This window comes from Drosophila erecta, unplaced genomic scaffold (assembly GCF_003286155.1).
Source record: "Drosophila erecta strain 14021-0224.00,06,07 unplaced genomic scaffold, DereRS2 tig00000021-arrow-pilon, whole genome shotgun sequence".
Taxonomy (NCBI): domain Eukaryota; kingdom Metazoa; phylum Arthropoda; class Insecta; order Diptera; family Drosophilidae; genus Drosophila; species Drosophila erecta.
In genome coordinates, this window is record NW_020825198.1 from 18,349,975 (window position 1) to 18,365,314 (window position 15,340).

Sequence of the window (15,340 nt, forward strand, 5' to 3'; positions counted from 1 at the left end):
TGTGACAATCTTCCCAAAAAACAAATAAACATTCAGTTTTAAAACTTGGTACATCAATTTATTGCCGGAAATTTTTGGGGGAAAACATTGGAAATATATATTGCCACAAATAAGTTATTTAATAATCTTTTTACGTTACAATTGTTCTTGATTGAAGAGTTAACTTGGATTTTGTATTTGGCTTTAAATTCTACAAATTTTATTTTTGATATCGTATGATTTTGAAGGAAGTGCTTACACTAGAATAGAATTGCTCAACCAATCTGAATTATCTTTCACTTTATTTTCAGGAAGTCTATTCTTGTGCACTCACGTCCTTGATTTGGTTTTGGACGTGTTTACAGATTTGGTTTTGGTTTGTTTATGTTCGATACAATGGTTAAAATGCATAGCAAATTTAGCTCGGAGCCAGTACTTGGATTACTCCGATCGTCGGGCGGTTCTGACTTTCAGGTGTTGGCAAGATTTCAGTATAGCAAGTCCTCACGCATCCACATTCACTTAAATTAACTTAATGTGGTCGGTTGTTGTTCCAGGAGCCCTTTACTAAAGTTCATTAATGCTATGTCTATGGTTCTTTAAAAAATGAAAGTAAAATATAATATGTGTCTCTGGATTGGTGAAATTGTAATGGGATTGCAGTTCATCAAATGAGGAGTCGTTTTGTGTGGATTCATATTTAAATGTTTCACTTTAGAGTTTGTTTCTTTTTTTTACAACATAATGTTACAATATTGAATTCTTGGGTTTGTTGCAATTTCAAGCTGTGTAAACAACGCTGTTCTTGTAGTTTGATATTCATTGCTTGCTGGATAAGTTTGATGTTGCTTGTTACTTGGCCCAGACAAATGGCCAAAGAAGTTAAGTTCGTTTTGGTAAAAGGAAGAAAGAATACATCAAATCAGTATGGATTGAAATTATTGTCAATTTCGTTGGGCATTTGTCTAAGGCGGCTGGAAACGGATCTTGAGTGTTTCCAGAAAATAAAAGTTTAAACTATAGGTTTTTAATAAAAATGAAGTGTAATCCAAATCCGAAATAGAAGAGATTAGAGAAATGTTTAAAACAGATTTGCAGCGCATTAAGTAAACATATAAAATAAAAGTTAATATGGCTTTTCAAAAAGCTTTAAAAGTCAGTGGTAAAAGATTTAAAGCAAATGCAAATTTCTTTTTGTTTTTGGCTGATACGCTTAGAGAACTACATTCAAATTGTACGCAAAAGACCGAGTTACAGGGAACTTCTTTTGATTTTCGGTGCTGTAAACTTATAGGCTCTGATGACACCACCTTGGAGACATTGCTGGTCATTGCTTAGTCTAAAGATAAACGCTAATAGGCAACTGTTTCACACATTGGAGACTACGTTTGAAGGAGGAATTAGTTAACATGCTGACATGCTTACGAATTATAGGAAACTTGGCCTGGCTGAAAACCATCACGAACTCTACGCGCAGTTATCAAAAGACTTAACATTTCTTAAAAGGCTTCTATCCCCCGTTCTTACGCACTAGTGGCTCACAAAAATATACTTCCGTTTTGGTTTTCGTAAAATTACAAGTCGCTCAAATACATTCTCTCAAATACCTCTCATCGTATATATCATACAAACTCTTATGTCTGAAGACTGTTCAAGCATTCAATTTTAAACTAATTTAAATTCGTTAAATTTTTTGTTTTCTCATGTTTAGGTTCACATTCCCAAGATGTCAGTCAAAAATTGACAAACAACATTGCTGCTGAGATATGCCTGATATTGCCCCTGATTGTGGGAAAGTGGGTCTTAATTTTGAACGATTTACGTGCGGGGCATTGTTTTGATTGATTAAAATGGTTTTGTGGTTCGCTTATAAAAGTTTTTGTAGTTGCCAGCCGTTTGTTAAGATCACAATTGTGCTAAGAAATACTATATCACAATTTAATTATTTACATTGTTATTATTTGTATTCTTTCTTACACATCTCTCTTTCTTTCTCTCTCTCCCTCTCGTCTATATTTCTTAGGTGGGGGCGGGCAGTAAGTAATACGGCCCGGAAATATTATTTGTTAATCATCTTATTCTCGCCCCGCAGAAGCGTTTTATTGCCCCTGCTAAAAGTCAACTGTGGACTTTGAAATTGAAGCACAACGATCTGTACTCGGGGCGTTTTAAAGCTACGCTTTAGTTAAGTTAGATTTAGTTTGTTGGTTTCTCTAAAAATACGTTCAAACGGCGAGCACTCTGCTCGAAGTAGGCTTGGTTCACTAGGCTCACAATAAACACTTTTTAGCTTATACAGGAAGAATTCTAACATAATTATACTCAATCTGTTCGGTCTCACTTGGATCTTAAAGTCGAACAGCGATTGTAGTGTTATTACAAAATATTACTTTACGTGTGCTGAGCGGAAGACTCTCGTTTATGCTTTTTTTTTTTTGGTATGAAAATCTTGTTCTTTCTCGTATTAAAAATTTCTTATACAATTGATCTCATTCAATTTTCGAGTTTAAGTTTGCTTGCAGTTCCCTAGCGTAGAATATATGTCTGGAAAAGCTTGATCTCCAGTTCAGAGATCGAGAAACTTTACTTATATACATAGTCTCCAAAGCCTGGACTAGACATGATTAGTTGTCCATAGTGTTGGTAGTTGTAGTGTTAGTTTTATAACAAATGAACTTGTTAAATGCAATTGGCATGCTTTCATTCACTGGCAAGTCTCCAAAGTTTCTGCTACCCAAAGCGCGAGTTCTTAAACTCAACAGAGCCTCCTATACTATTTGGTGTTCCCGGTAACCGGGCCTTTTGCGGGGAAATGCATCAATTGAGAATTTTGAAAGGAAGTTTTTGACTCAAAGAAAAGTTTAGCAAAACACATTTGCTATGAAGTTCTTGGTAAAGGAGAAATTCGTCCACGAATTAAAATTTGGCGTGAAGTCGGTACCCAACTGCTGCTGTTGCTGTTCTACTTGCAACTGTTGCTGATGGTTTTGCTGCGGCTGCTGCGATTGTGCCCGCTTCAAAATCCTCAAATTTGTGCCCGAGGCCATGCGCTGCAGCTTATGCATGTCCTGGGCATCAGGAGCTGATGGTGTTGCGTTGTTGGTGGTGGCACAACCTGCTCCAAGGTTAAGCGACACTGAAGCTGGTCGAGGTCGTTGTTGCTGATGCTGCTCCTTATTTGGTGTCTTTTGAGCTGCCGCAGCAGCCGATAGCATGGCTATCAAATCCATGCCTGTTGTGGGTTGCTGCTGACCCAGGATTTTGACTGGCTGCTGGGGATTGTACTGCTTATCACTCTGCGACTTGGTACGCGATCGCTGTTGCTGTTGCTGCTGCTTTTGCGACTTAGCTGCCTTAAGCTGTTGCTGCTTCTCCTTGCGTATTAAATCGAAGGAGCTGACAATCTGCTTAAGATTCTGTGTTTTAAATACGATTTATTATCGAACAGTAAGATAACTCACCTTCTCATTGCTTGCCGATTGCTGCGCATCGTTCTGACTTTGGCTATGGAACAGTTGACGCTTCGAGGATACTGTACCGCCTCCGACGGCTCCATTTGACGTCACTGGCGTTGCTATTGTAGTTGGCGTTGACTGATTGCTGCCCGCAGCCGCATTTTGTTTATTGCGTTTCCCATTGCTATTGCATATGTTCATCGAGTTAATGGCAGCGGTGGCGGAGGCGGGAGCTGCCGATCCCGCTCCCGGTCCAGCGGTTCCCTTGCCATTGAGATTATTTAACTTGACGCCATCCAAGTCACCCATGGACTTGTGTCTCTGGCGTCGCAATTCATTTTGCACTCCCGCGACGTCCTTCTTGCAGCTGCCGTTCATATTCGTGGGCGAGGCCGCTTTCGGCGATTGCTGGCCAGAGCATTTGCGGCGACGCGGCTCGATTCCAGCCTTCCGATCGTTCACCCACTTCTTCAGGCGCTTCACAAACGGCATAATCATGAAGAAGGAGTTGGAGGTCTTGCCCAACTTGGCCTTTGATATGGCATCGTTCTTGTTCACCGGCAGCGCATCGATGCGGAACCAGTCGCAGCACTTGATCTCGTTGCGGGTGCGGGGCGCGAACTGCGTGTCCATCGGTATGTGTCGCACAACGTACAGCCGCGTGTACTGGTAATTGATGAAAGCCTCGATGTAGTCGTTGGCATCGATGAGGTCCGTAATATCGAACCCGGTCTCCTCATAAACCTAAAAAAGCGCCGGAGATTAATAACACTATTTTCAAAGCCAATAATCCATTATTAATAATTTTATACCACTTTTTTAAACACTATCGAATTTCTTTCTTAAAACTTATAAGAGTAATCGCATTTAGTTAACTTTTCAATAATGCGTTAACTATTTCTGCCCCATTTATAGGCACACAATAATATTTTCGGAATTCTAATATATTCCCGACTTGCCTCTCTCGTTGCACAATGGGCTGGGTCCTCGTTTTCGTTGATCTTGCCCTTGGGAAATCCCCAGGAGTTACGGGCAAAGTAGGACTGCACTAGCAAGCAGTGATTGTGATCCTCGGACACCAGAATAGCTCCATAAGTGGGCACCGACAGCTTGTAGTTCTTCCACTCGTCCAGGATTTGATCCACGGTGCCAAAATGTTTGTTCAGGAAGGGAATGTGCTGGTGAAATAACAACAATACATTCAGTACAATTCAGACTACATAAGATCCTACTTCAGATCCGAAACTCACTTGGAACAACTGCATTGCAAACAGCTTGATGCCCACTGATGGCAGCTTTCGCTGCACGCACTTCGGGGTCTCGCCATCCTCTCCAGTTTCGGGGGCACAAAAGAAATCCAAATAGAACCAATGGGCCAGTTCGATTTGGAAACACATTCGTATTAGATTGTTTAGCTCCATGTCCGGAACATTGATTATAAATCGACTGGCCAGATCATCAAGTATATCGGACGGAATTTTCGATTTCTCTGGCAATTTATTGCTGGACGCCTTCGTGGTACTTGCTCTTGCTGTTAATGCTCCTGAAGTGACAGATGCACCCGCTGCCGATGGCACAGATGTGCCCGCGGCTTCCTCCGAGGATGAGCTGCCGTAGGAGGAGTTCGTTGATGTCGATGAGTGGGTCGATGATATGGATGAGTTGAGGCGTTGCTTCTGTGCGCTGTATTGCTGCTGCTGCTGCTGTTGATGTGGCTGTTGTGCATATTGATGTTGCTGCTGCGTCGGCTTCTTCCTTTCGATGGCAATGGGCGCTGTGGGCGTGGCGGTGAAAACAGCTCCAGTTTTTAGCAATTGGTTTAGTACATCATTCTCGCTCTTGATGTCCAGGTTTCGTCGTTGTGGTAGCTGCTGCTGTTTTTGTTGCTCGTGTTGTTTGCAATCGCTAATGTGGCTGTGGTTGTTGTTTTTGCTGTGCTGGTTATTGTTATTGTTGATGTTTAGCACTTTTTGTAAAGTCAGCGACGCAAGCAGAGCCAGATTGTTGACTTCAAATAGAAAAGGCAAAAATTGAAAGATAAGCACACGACCCCAAGAAACTGATAGTAATAAAAACACCACGAAGTAAGGGAACTACCTTATCAGCTGAAATATATTTATTTCAGATATATGAACTTGAATTCAATTACATTTACAGATTTACTTATATGTATGTAAATATTCTGTATTTTATCTCTAAATCCTAACCTTCCTCATAAGCTTTATATGAAGTGGTAATTATTTGTTAATGCGTAGTAAACGTAATATGTTTGGTAAACAATGCTATCAAGAAAACTACGTTTTATACATAAATACTTTTTTGGCAGTCTATTTATTGATTGTAAACGAAAATATTCCATGAATTCGCGGGTGCTAAAAGTTTTAAAGAAATACATACATATTCTTCTTGATTAGCGACAGTTTGTGCTGTGGCCTAAGAAAATCTTTAAAGGAAACTTTTTAACTATCCTTACAATTTTTAGATGTACTTCCTGAAAGAAGTTACAATCGATGGACTTCCAAGCAGTTTTACCTTTAATGGCAAGCACCTTTATTTGATAAGCAGCCATTGTAAAACCCTAAAAATAACCCCCTTCGACCATTGGTTGCCATGCTGTCTCGGAAATTGTGGCAAATACTATTGGAGCACCTTGAGGAACTGCTGAGTAATCGCAATCCCCTGGCCAATGATCTACGTACATTTCTGCGCTGCCAATTGCGCAACAACAAACAGCGAGACGAGAGCAAAACCACTACTATTACTATGCTATTGCCGTCGTACTCCGTTCGCTTGGCCTCTAAAAAACAATTGTAAGCTGAAAAAACACACGGCCAGTTCAGCGACCCCAGTTGAAATGTGTTGCACCATGCACACGCACACTAGTTGGTGTGGGTGACTACTTGTGCAATGTGCACTGGATGGTACAGTACGACTTCTATAAGGTGGACATATGGCAAATAGCTGCTTGAAATTTGAGAACAAAAATCTGTCTTATAAATCGTTGCAATTCCAAGTACTAATGGAAAATTTTAACGATTCCACATTACTCACGATACTGCTGCTACTCACAATTGCTTATTCAGCATGACTCTATTATACCTTAAAAATGTAATTACTTTCTTTGGCTTTTAGTAACGAATCTGATTCAAGACCGCCTCATTTGTTAATTTATTTAAAGAACAATTTGAAGCATTTTGTTTTTATTAATCTATAGAATACCGGGTAAGAAATTCCTATTCCTTCAGTTTTCAAGTAAGTGTTTTGCGTCTTAAGCATATATGATGATTGATGATATAAACTAATTAGGTATTTCATAAAGACACAAATTAATTTATTTGGTTTGTAGCCGGTTATTTCAGTATTCAGACGGCATTCAACCCTGATTACGAATTGTAGGGTTGGATAGCTGACGGACTAGCCCGGTTTATTGGAGTAGAACACCATGTCTAGGCGATCCGAGAAAGTATTCTGATTGTCTGTATGGAAAAAACGTGAGCAAGTAGTAATGACTATCGAGTACCTACTGCACTTTTTGCTTTATATTTAGATATACTTTCTTATTTATATAGTTATGAACCCATTAGGAGTAAACCGCGTATCAGCTAGAGACCCCCTTACCGTTATCATCCTGGCTGCTACTGCTGACGCTAGCAGAGGCAGAGGCAGAGACGGCGGCAGAGGCAGAGGCTGTGACGACAGCGACGGCGTTATTGATCAGTGGTGCGATTTCCATAATATTTATTTCGATATCGGAGCTCCGTTTGTTTATGTAATACACTTTATTGGCTTTACTTTTTGTTTGTCTTTTTCGCAAAATATTTTTGTTTGTTTGTTAATTCACATTCGCGTCTTTCTCTCTCCCTCTCTCTTTCGGTTCGCCTGTGTATGTGTTTGAGAGCACGACTGTGTGGGTGTACAAATGTGAGTATGTGTGTGTAAGCGTTTTGTCACGTATTTTTACAACGGCGTTGCTTTTGTAGTAAATATGGCTGCCAAGTTTTGAAAATTTCTGCAATCGTCCGCTTTTGTCGCACGAATTTCAATTTCCAATGCAATTTTTGTACTTGTACTCTATTTATTCCATCGGTTGCATTACATTCTAATGCTTTTGCTATTGTTCTCTCGCTTTTCGCTCTCTTTCCCTCAACATTTGCATTTAATTCTCTTGTTGCTATTGCTGTTTTTTTTGTTGCTGTGTCGTCGTTTTTGTTATTGCTGTAGTCGTTGTTGTTCTTGTTGTTTGTGTTCCACTCCATCCACAAAGTAATTGAGTGCGCTCCACTTTGGTGCGAGGGAGACGGAAAATTCTTCGCACGCACACAGTCTCACGTTTTTGCGTTTTCTTTTCTCGCCCAGTTCACGTACTTTCCACTTTCCAATCTCAAATTATTTGCTCGCGGAACTTTTTCGCGATGTGAACTGCCTCTATTTACACGTTGCACTTAAAATTTGTAACTATTTTGCACTATTTTACGGGCTGTTCAACTGCTCAAAACTCGCCTACCTCGGTCAGCGTCGTGTATAGAAATAGTGGTGGTGGGATAGAGTGGTGGGATAAAACATACCAGGTGGGATAAAACATACCAGATACCAAAATATACCGTTTGATTCTGTGGCGACCAGGGATCCTGAATGTCTCTGTTATATATAACATACTGTAATTATAACTATAATTAATTATAATTATTAGCTGGTTTGTAAAAAAACATGTTTTAATGAAATTAATAAAATATTATTATGCTCTTTAATTTATAAAAAATATGTTATGTTCCATTAAATTCAAGAGACGCCAACTTTTTCGTTCATGCTAAGACTTAAATAATACCTATAACATTTTCAAAAAATGTTAATGTAAATGTGAATATTAATATCGATATATACATTAAAGTATCGTGCTATTTTGTTATCGATAGTGGGTATTTTTAAAAATATCGATACATTGATAATATTATGCATTTCTCACATCTCTAGCACCATACCATCGTTTCGTGTTTCGACTTTTCCAGGCCAACTTAAAAACGATTTTTCCGTGGTGAAAAGTGCAATTCGCGCAAGGAAAATCTTCGATGTGGTCCTTTTAAGCCATCAAGATTGCATTTTGGAAATTTTCCGCCTGCAGCTGGCCCTGGACGTGCTTTGTATCCGTGGAGAACAGAGACGCAAAGGTTGGGACACCTACATATACATCGAAATCTAAACCAACATCGGCCGCGTGTGTGTGTGCGTGTGTGCGGTTGTGGGTGGACCAGGTTACCTTTCAAATTTAAGGTGTTCCATGGATTGGCTGGAAAAGCAAATGAACATAAGTTGCATGGAAAAAATCAGTTTCGACTCTAATACGACTTTGGTGAAAATAAACCACAAGAATATTATTGAACTGAAGAATTTGATTTTATCTATCGATTGACTAACTCTGTCAATTTGTTTACCAATAATATTTCATGTTCCAATTTTAAAACTTACCTTGAATAACTATTTTATTATATAAATTGCAGTCTATTAAAAGCATAAGTTTTGAGTTACGACCTTACGATCTTGACGGTAAAAGTTTTTAGCTTACAGTTCATAAATATTAAATATTACCAATTTTATTTTTATATCACGTATACGAATTGTGCTTTCTAAATCCTAAAATGACTAAAATAAATCCTGTAAAAAAAGTATTAAGCTTTATTTATACCTTTAGCCGAAAGGTCCACCTTAGTGTTCCTAGAAGGTGTGAATGTGTGCGTGTTGCACAGCATGTCTGTGTGTGGGTGGCGCAAAAGGGGCGGAGAAAAAGGAAAATAAATCAGAATTTCCACATCCAGCGCCCAGAATATGACATATTTTTTATCAAAACTGTACAATTACTACATTTATTTGGAAAAGTACCTGTAAGATCTCCAAAAATCACATTGTGAATTATTCGAGTGACTCAAGTAATATTAGTTACTTACTAAAAATCGAGTTCATTGCCGCCCTTCTATACCTACACATGGATTGGATTTACTTTGACTCAAACATTAAGCACTAACTACCATTTCTACCCACAGATAGACGCCGTGTGGGGTTGGGTTGCTTCCGGCCCGCTGCGCTTAGCAGCGAACAGAATGGGCGACCTGCCGGGCTCGGGCTCCACCGCTCAACCACGGGATGCTGGTAAGGATTTGAAAGGGGCTTGGTTTGGAATTGAGAAAAGAGCAAGCCAGGAGAAACTTGTGTACCCTTTAGCTGAACAATAATTTAAGAAAGGCTATTTCCTCAAATCAAAGTATCAATCTTTCGTCATAATTCAAATTAATAGCTTCCCTGAAGATTATTTGTATTATTTAAAATAAATGGTATTTTCTAACTCAAATTCAAATTTTTTGCCAACAGCTGTTACCGGTACAGGTGGTAATTCCACGGCTGGTGGCGGCTCCTCCGTTGGATCAACGGCAGTGGACCGACCTCCGTCGCCCGCCCGCCTCTCTCACACGTCCGAGAAACATCCGAAGGTCACGCTCACGGAACTAAATATGCTACGGCGCCATCGGGAGCTCTGCGATGTGGTGCTCAACGTGGGCGGACGGAAGATCTTTGCCCACCGGGTCATTCTGTCCGCCTGCAGCTCCTACTTCTGTGCCATGTTTACTGGCGAACTGGAGGAATCGCGCCAGACTGAGGTCACCATACGCGACATCGATGAGAATGCCATGGAGCTGCTCATCGACTTTTGTTACACCGCCCACATCATGGTCGAGGAGTCGAATGTCCAGACCCTCCTTCCCGCCGCCTGCCTGCTTCAACTGGTTGAGATTCAGGACATCTGCTGCGAGTTCCTCAAACGGCAGTTGGATCCCACCAACTGCCTGGGCATCCGCGCCTTTGCCGACACACACTCCTGCCGGGAACTTCTTAGGATCGCGGACAAATTTACGCAGCACAACTTCCAAGAGGTTATGGAGAGCGAGGAGTTCCTACTGCTCCCTGTCGGCCAGCTGGTGGACATCATTTGCAGCGACGAACTGAACGTGCGCTCCGAGGAGCAGGTCTTCAACGCGGTCATGTCCTGGCTCAAGTACAATGTCGCCGAGCGGCGACAACATCTGGCACAGGTAAGCCATTTGTAAACCATTTCTGATTTTTCAAAGTGTGAATATTACCCTTAAAATAATGCCATTCGATCATTACTTTGGATAACAAAAACAACTCAATTTCTAAGTATTGGATCTAATAAATAAATAAATAAATCATATTTCTCCATATTCTCAGGTGCTCCAACACGTCCGTCTGCCTCTACTCTCTCCAAAGTTCCTGGTTGGCACGGTTGGCTCCGATCTCCTGGTGCGCAGCGACGAGGCCTGCCGGGATTTGGTGGATGAGGCCAAGAACTATCTGCTACTTCCGCAGGAGCGACCGCTGATGCAGGGCCCACGCACTAGACCGCGCAAACCAACTCGACGAGGAGAAGTGCTCTTCGCCGTGGGCGGATGGTGTTCCGGCGATGCCATAGCCTCCGTTGAGCGTTTCGATCCCCAGACCAACGACTGGAAAATGGTCGCTCCAATGAGCAAACGACGCTGCGGAGTTGGCGTGGCCGTGTTGAATGACCTACTCTACGCCGTGGGCGGTCATGATGGCCAGAGCTATCTGAACAGCATAGAGCGCTATGATCCACAAACGAATCAGTGGTCCTGCGACGTGGCACCCACCACTTCCTGCCGCACCAGCGTGGGCGTGGCTGTGCTCGACGGCTTCTTGTACGCGGTGGGCGGCCAGGATGGCGTTCAGTGCTTGAACCACGTGGAGCGGTACGATCCGAAAGAGAACAAATGGTCCAAAGTGGCTCCAATGACAACTAGACGCCTGGGAGTGGCGGTAGCCGTGCTTGGAGGATTTCTCTACGCAATTGGCGGCTCCGATGGACAGTGCCCGTTGAACACCGTAGAGCGATATGATCCCAGGTAATCCATATATATGATGCTATTTCAATGAATATATTATATAACTCTAATTTCTAAAAACCATGAACAAGTACATTTTCTAGCACTAGTAGGAAATGACCTTATGTGCAGTGCACTTGAACGCAGTACCGTGATTGATTTACATTGCCCTGATTTCATTACAGACACAACAAATGGGTAGCCGTCAGCCCGATGTCCACGCGACGCAAGCATCTGGGCTGTGCTGTGTTCAACAACTACATTTACGCCGTCGGCGGGCGAGACGATTGCATGGAGCTCTCGTCCGCCGAGCGCTACAATCCACTGACCAATACCTGGAGCCCAATTGTGGCCATGACCTCCCGCCGTAGTGGGGTGAGTTTTTCATACATTTCTTCAGCGAATAGTATTGAATTAAATGAAATGGTGTCATTTTAGGTTGGCCTGGCCGTCGTTAATGGACAGCTGTATGCTGTGGGCGGCTTTGATGGTTCCGCGTATTTGAAAACCATCGAGGTCTATGACCCAGAGACGAACCAATGGCGTTTGTGTGGCTGCATGAACTATCGTCGGCTGGGCGGCGGTGTGGGCGTGATGCGGGCCCCTCAGACTGAGAACTATATGTGGTGCGAAAATAGTTTTAAGCAACCAAATTCCTGAAACTAACTCAACTCCTATCCCTTCCATTGCTGATGAAATGTTGTCTTGTCTCTCTTTCCCCCGAAAACATGCTAACAAACTCAGGATCCGGAAAGATTCTGTTGTCTGATGGGAACAGCAGCCGACGACGTTGCCCTCGCAAACGTTGCCGCCGCCGCACTTCTACTAACAATATCCGCAATCGAAGCCAAATCTAATCGACTAAACAAAACACCTTTCCCCCCATTGTCTAGCAGTATAATCGCTTTGTATTAATTGTTAATTGTTTATTTGGTAGAGCCTAAAGCGCATGTCTGTTAGACTTTTCCAGAATAGTATTAGAGTTAGCACTGCCCTTTTCCCTTTTCCCCATTCACCTGCAATCACTCATCCCCATCACTCTGTGCGTAATTATATATGATTGTACTGTACGTTAAGCAAGTATAAATAACTTAATATCTAAATGTTGCTGGTGGTATTTCATGGAAATCGCTAGCTCATAACCATGCCTTCTTTCGAAAAAACAAAACAGAATCAAATATTAACTTAGAAACGAATTCGATTAGTTGTAAATCTTAAAACGATGAGCTCTAAAGTCAAGTAACAAATTGGTATTAAAATAATTTAGTCTTAAGGAGTGAATTCAAGAAAGTTTGTCCGAAATTAAACATCACAATGGTGCAATATTTCGATCGACCAACCTAATGATGTTGTTTAGTCAAGTACCCTTTAAATCATTGCAATCATCTTCAATAACCCACTACCTATATGGAGTGAACCGAATAATTGCAAATTTGAAAAGATTGAATATTCAATTTGTCAAGCTTAAAAAACCATTAAGATAATCACACACAATGAAGAAGTTAGACCTAGCCCAAATGAATTCAATAGTAACAATTAACAATTACACAGCAGTAAGATCAACTTTAAGCTAATAAATTTTAATATTGTTACTCCTAGATCGTAAACCGGTAAGAGTTTTCGGCCGGAATCAGGTCAAGTTTTAAGATGAATTATTGTTAAACCAAGTTTGACCATCGAGCTGAAAGAACCAACTCGAATTAATTGCTTAGATAAGGGAGTTAAAACACAACCAGACTCTCAATAACAACACATTTTGTTTGTTGCCTTTTACACCAACACTATTAAACAATTATTTATTCAAAATTATTTATTACACGCTTTTGTATCTCATTTAGTTTATTTTAGGGTGCACATTTGTCATTACTTTATACACTGTTGTTAAATCGAGCAAAAGGGAATTATCTTTGCTTCCAAGTGGTCAATAAGAATAGCATTTATGAAAAACCAAGCTTATTTATATTATAGCTTTAAGTAAATGGTCAACACAAATAATCGCACTATGCGTAGTTCAACAATGACTCTTCATAGTTGCATTGAGTGGAAAAAAAGTGCTTAACGCAAATAATAAAAGAAGTGTTAACCTAAGGAATGATCGTAAACCCGTGCTATGTATAAGAATATATAATAATAAAAATATATCAAAACTAAGATACGATTTTGGTTTATTAAATGCATTACAGCCAAGGTTCGGAAATCCAGTATATAGGCTTGAATAGTTTAAAATGGATACGAAATTCATTATTTTGTAAAGTTTTATACGTGTTAATAAGTTTAGGTATTATAGTCTGTAATTTATAGATTCTGGTTCTTTGTTGTACATTTTTATACAACCGTATACCGGTAGTTGGTACAGGTACCCGGTACACAGTACCGGAACCCCGTACACCAAACGGTACCTCGTACCGCATGTACATCATATCGTACCCCGTTTAACACGTACGACATTGCATCCCGTACCAATATCGGTACGCGAACACGGTTCCCAATTTTTATGCGTATGAATTTGAAGTCAAATTTCAATTTAAAGGCATAGTGAAGTAATAGATTTCCTGCTATTTATAAACCCTGTACAAAATAAGCTGTATACTTTTTAATATTATGAAAATATCACAATCGCCTGCTTCTTGAACATATCGATATACACTGTAGTGTGAACTCCAGTGTGAACGCTTCGCGAGATGGAGAAACATCAGCAATCGATAAGTTTAAATGGGCATTCGATTAGCGTAGGCCAGCTGTTTATTCTGGCGGTCTTTCATACCTTTCGATGAAATATTTTTTCATTTCTGGCCGTAAAATATGTCCCAAGTCCCGGTTTTGGCCGGCGAAAATGAGCAACCGAAGCGGAAGATTCTAAGCGGCGGCGAGTACAATAGGATCTGCCAGTTCATCAACGGTTTCCACGGATTGGCCATCGACTGCGAGTTCGAGTTGAGGAATCGTTTCTTCAAGGATGTGGAGCCAATGGCGTTGACATGCATCGTACAATCGGAGGTCTCAAACAGGACTAAGAGTAACCACTGGAAGCAGGACCAGCGAGGAAAGAAGCTGCTCAAAGTGTAAGACCACAATTTTGTCTTTTTTCCTGAGACCATGGCCAATAATCATCCAAATTGTTTGTGTTCAGCTACGATGAGCAGAAAAACTTGTACGACAATGCCCTCCTGATCCGAATGGCTTCTGTCGAGGCACTGAACCCGGTGGCTCTCTGCAGGATGCTGCTGCAGGAGAAGTACAAGGCTCAGCATCGATCGCACATCTCACAGCTTCTTAGGCATCCGCATCTTATCGACGATCCGCAGCTGGCGGCCAATGTGCAGCAGTGCATAATCAGCGACAATCAAGAGGGATCCATTACGGACCTGCGACGACGCATTATGGGCGAGGAGTATGAGCTTAAGCTTAAGAATCTGGCTAAGGAGGCGGGTGTTCATTTCTACGACGAGCAGGATTTGCGACGAATGGGATATGACAAGACGCCGGACATCAAGATGATCCTGCCGTTCCTTTACAAGGGCTCTGTGGTCAACTGGATCGAAAGCAAGGCCAATTTTGGGGACACCAAGAAACACAAGTTCAACATCCAACAGCAGCTGCAAAGCTACTGCAATCGGTAATATGAAAGAATACTTCCTATAACCTTCCCAATTATATCTATATTGTTTTTAGTTTTGGGCCTGGGATCATAATCTATTGGTTTGGGTATCACGAGGAAACGCCCTCGCTGCCGGATAACAACATTGGCATTACAGTTCTTGCTGATTTTCCGGCTAAAGAAGATTTAGTTTTTATGCAACTTGCGCAAGAAGAATTCCCCGCTGAGACTCCGGCAACGATAGAGAACAGCAGTACCGGGAGTCAACTTTTAGGTGAACCTATTATAGCTGAATGTCCAATCAAAGAACTGACAAAGCTTTCATGAAACTGGGTATTCAGGGGAATGGTTAATTTTGGAATATAACATATTTTTTAACTATTGAACGACATGTGCTTGTT

At 41.2% G+C, this 15,340-nt stretch overlaps 3 protein-coding genes across 6 annotated transcripts; 2 read left to right on the top strand and 1 right to left on the bottom strand.

Annotated features, from left to right (window-relative positions):
* Positions 1 to 31: 31 nt before the first annotated feature.
* Positions 32 to 8,052, bottom strand: LOC6544297. 2 transcript variants are annotated; one of them, XM_015157561.2, is made up of 5 exons: positions 7,053 to 8,052; positions 4,685 to 5,442; positions 4,394 to 4,612; positions 3,441 to 4,178; positions 32 to 3,386 (listed from the first exon to the last, which is right to left on the bottom strand). In XM_015157561.2, exons 1-5 carry the CDS (start codon positions 7,165 to 7,167, stop codon positions 2,841 to 2,843), a joined length of 2,376 nt encoding a protein of 791 aa, XP_015013047.1. In that variant the 5' UTR covers positions 7,168 to 8,052; the 3' UTR covers positions 32 to 2,840. The 2 variants fall into 2 exon arrangements, with proteins under 2 accessions (XP_015013047.1, XP_001973136.1); XM_001973100.3 differs by having other exon boundaries at positions 37 to 3,383; positions 7,053 to 8,051.
* Positions 8,053 to 8,387: 335 nt separating this feature from the next.
* LOC6544298 (kelch-like protein diablo) lies at positions 8,388 to 13,492 on the top strand. 3 transcript variants are annotated; one of them, XM_001973101.3, is made up of 7 exons: positions 8,388 to 8,599; positions 9,470 to 9,575; positions 9,795 to 10,513; positions 10,671 to 11,362; positions 11,527 to 11,716; positions 11,780 to 11,967; positions 12,086 to 13,492. In XM_001973101.3, exons 2-7 carry the CDS (start codon positions 9,527 to 9,529, stop codon positions 12,108 to 12,110), a joined length of 1,863 nt encoding a protein of 620 aa, XP_001973137.2. In that variant the 5' UTR covers positions 8,388 to 8,599; positions 9,470 to 9,526; the 3' UTR covers positions 12,111 to 13,492. The 3 variants fall into 3 exon arrangements, with proteins under 3 accessions (XP_001973137.2, XP_026833122.1, XP_015014040.1); XM_026977321.1 differs by having other exon boundaries at positions 11,527 to 11,607; positions 11,647 to 11,716; positions 11,780 to 13,492; XM_015158554.2 differs by having other exon boundaries at positions 11,780 to 13,492.
* A 538-nt stretch (positions 13,493 to 14,030) lies between these two features.
* LOC6544299 (uncharacterized protein C15orf41 homolog) lies at positions 14,031 to 15,325 on the top strand. The gene is made up of 3 exons (XM_001973102.3): positions 14,031 to 14,403; positions 14,472 to 14,957; positions 15,014 to 15,325. Exons 1-3 carry the CDS (start codon positions 14,144 to 14,146, stop codon positions 15,264 to 15,266), a joined length of 999 nt encoding a protein of 332 aa, XP_001973138.1. The 5' UTR covers positions 14,031 to 14,143; the 3' UTR covers positions 15,267 to 15,325.
* The last annotated feature ends 15 nt before the right edge of the window (positions 15,326 to 15,340 follow it).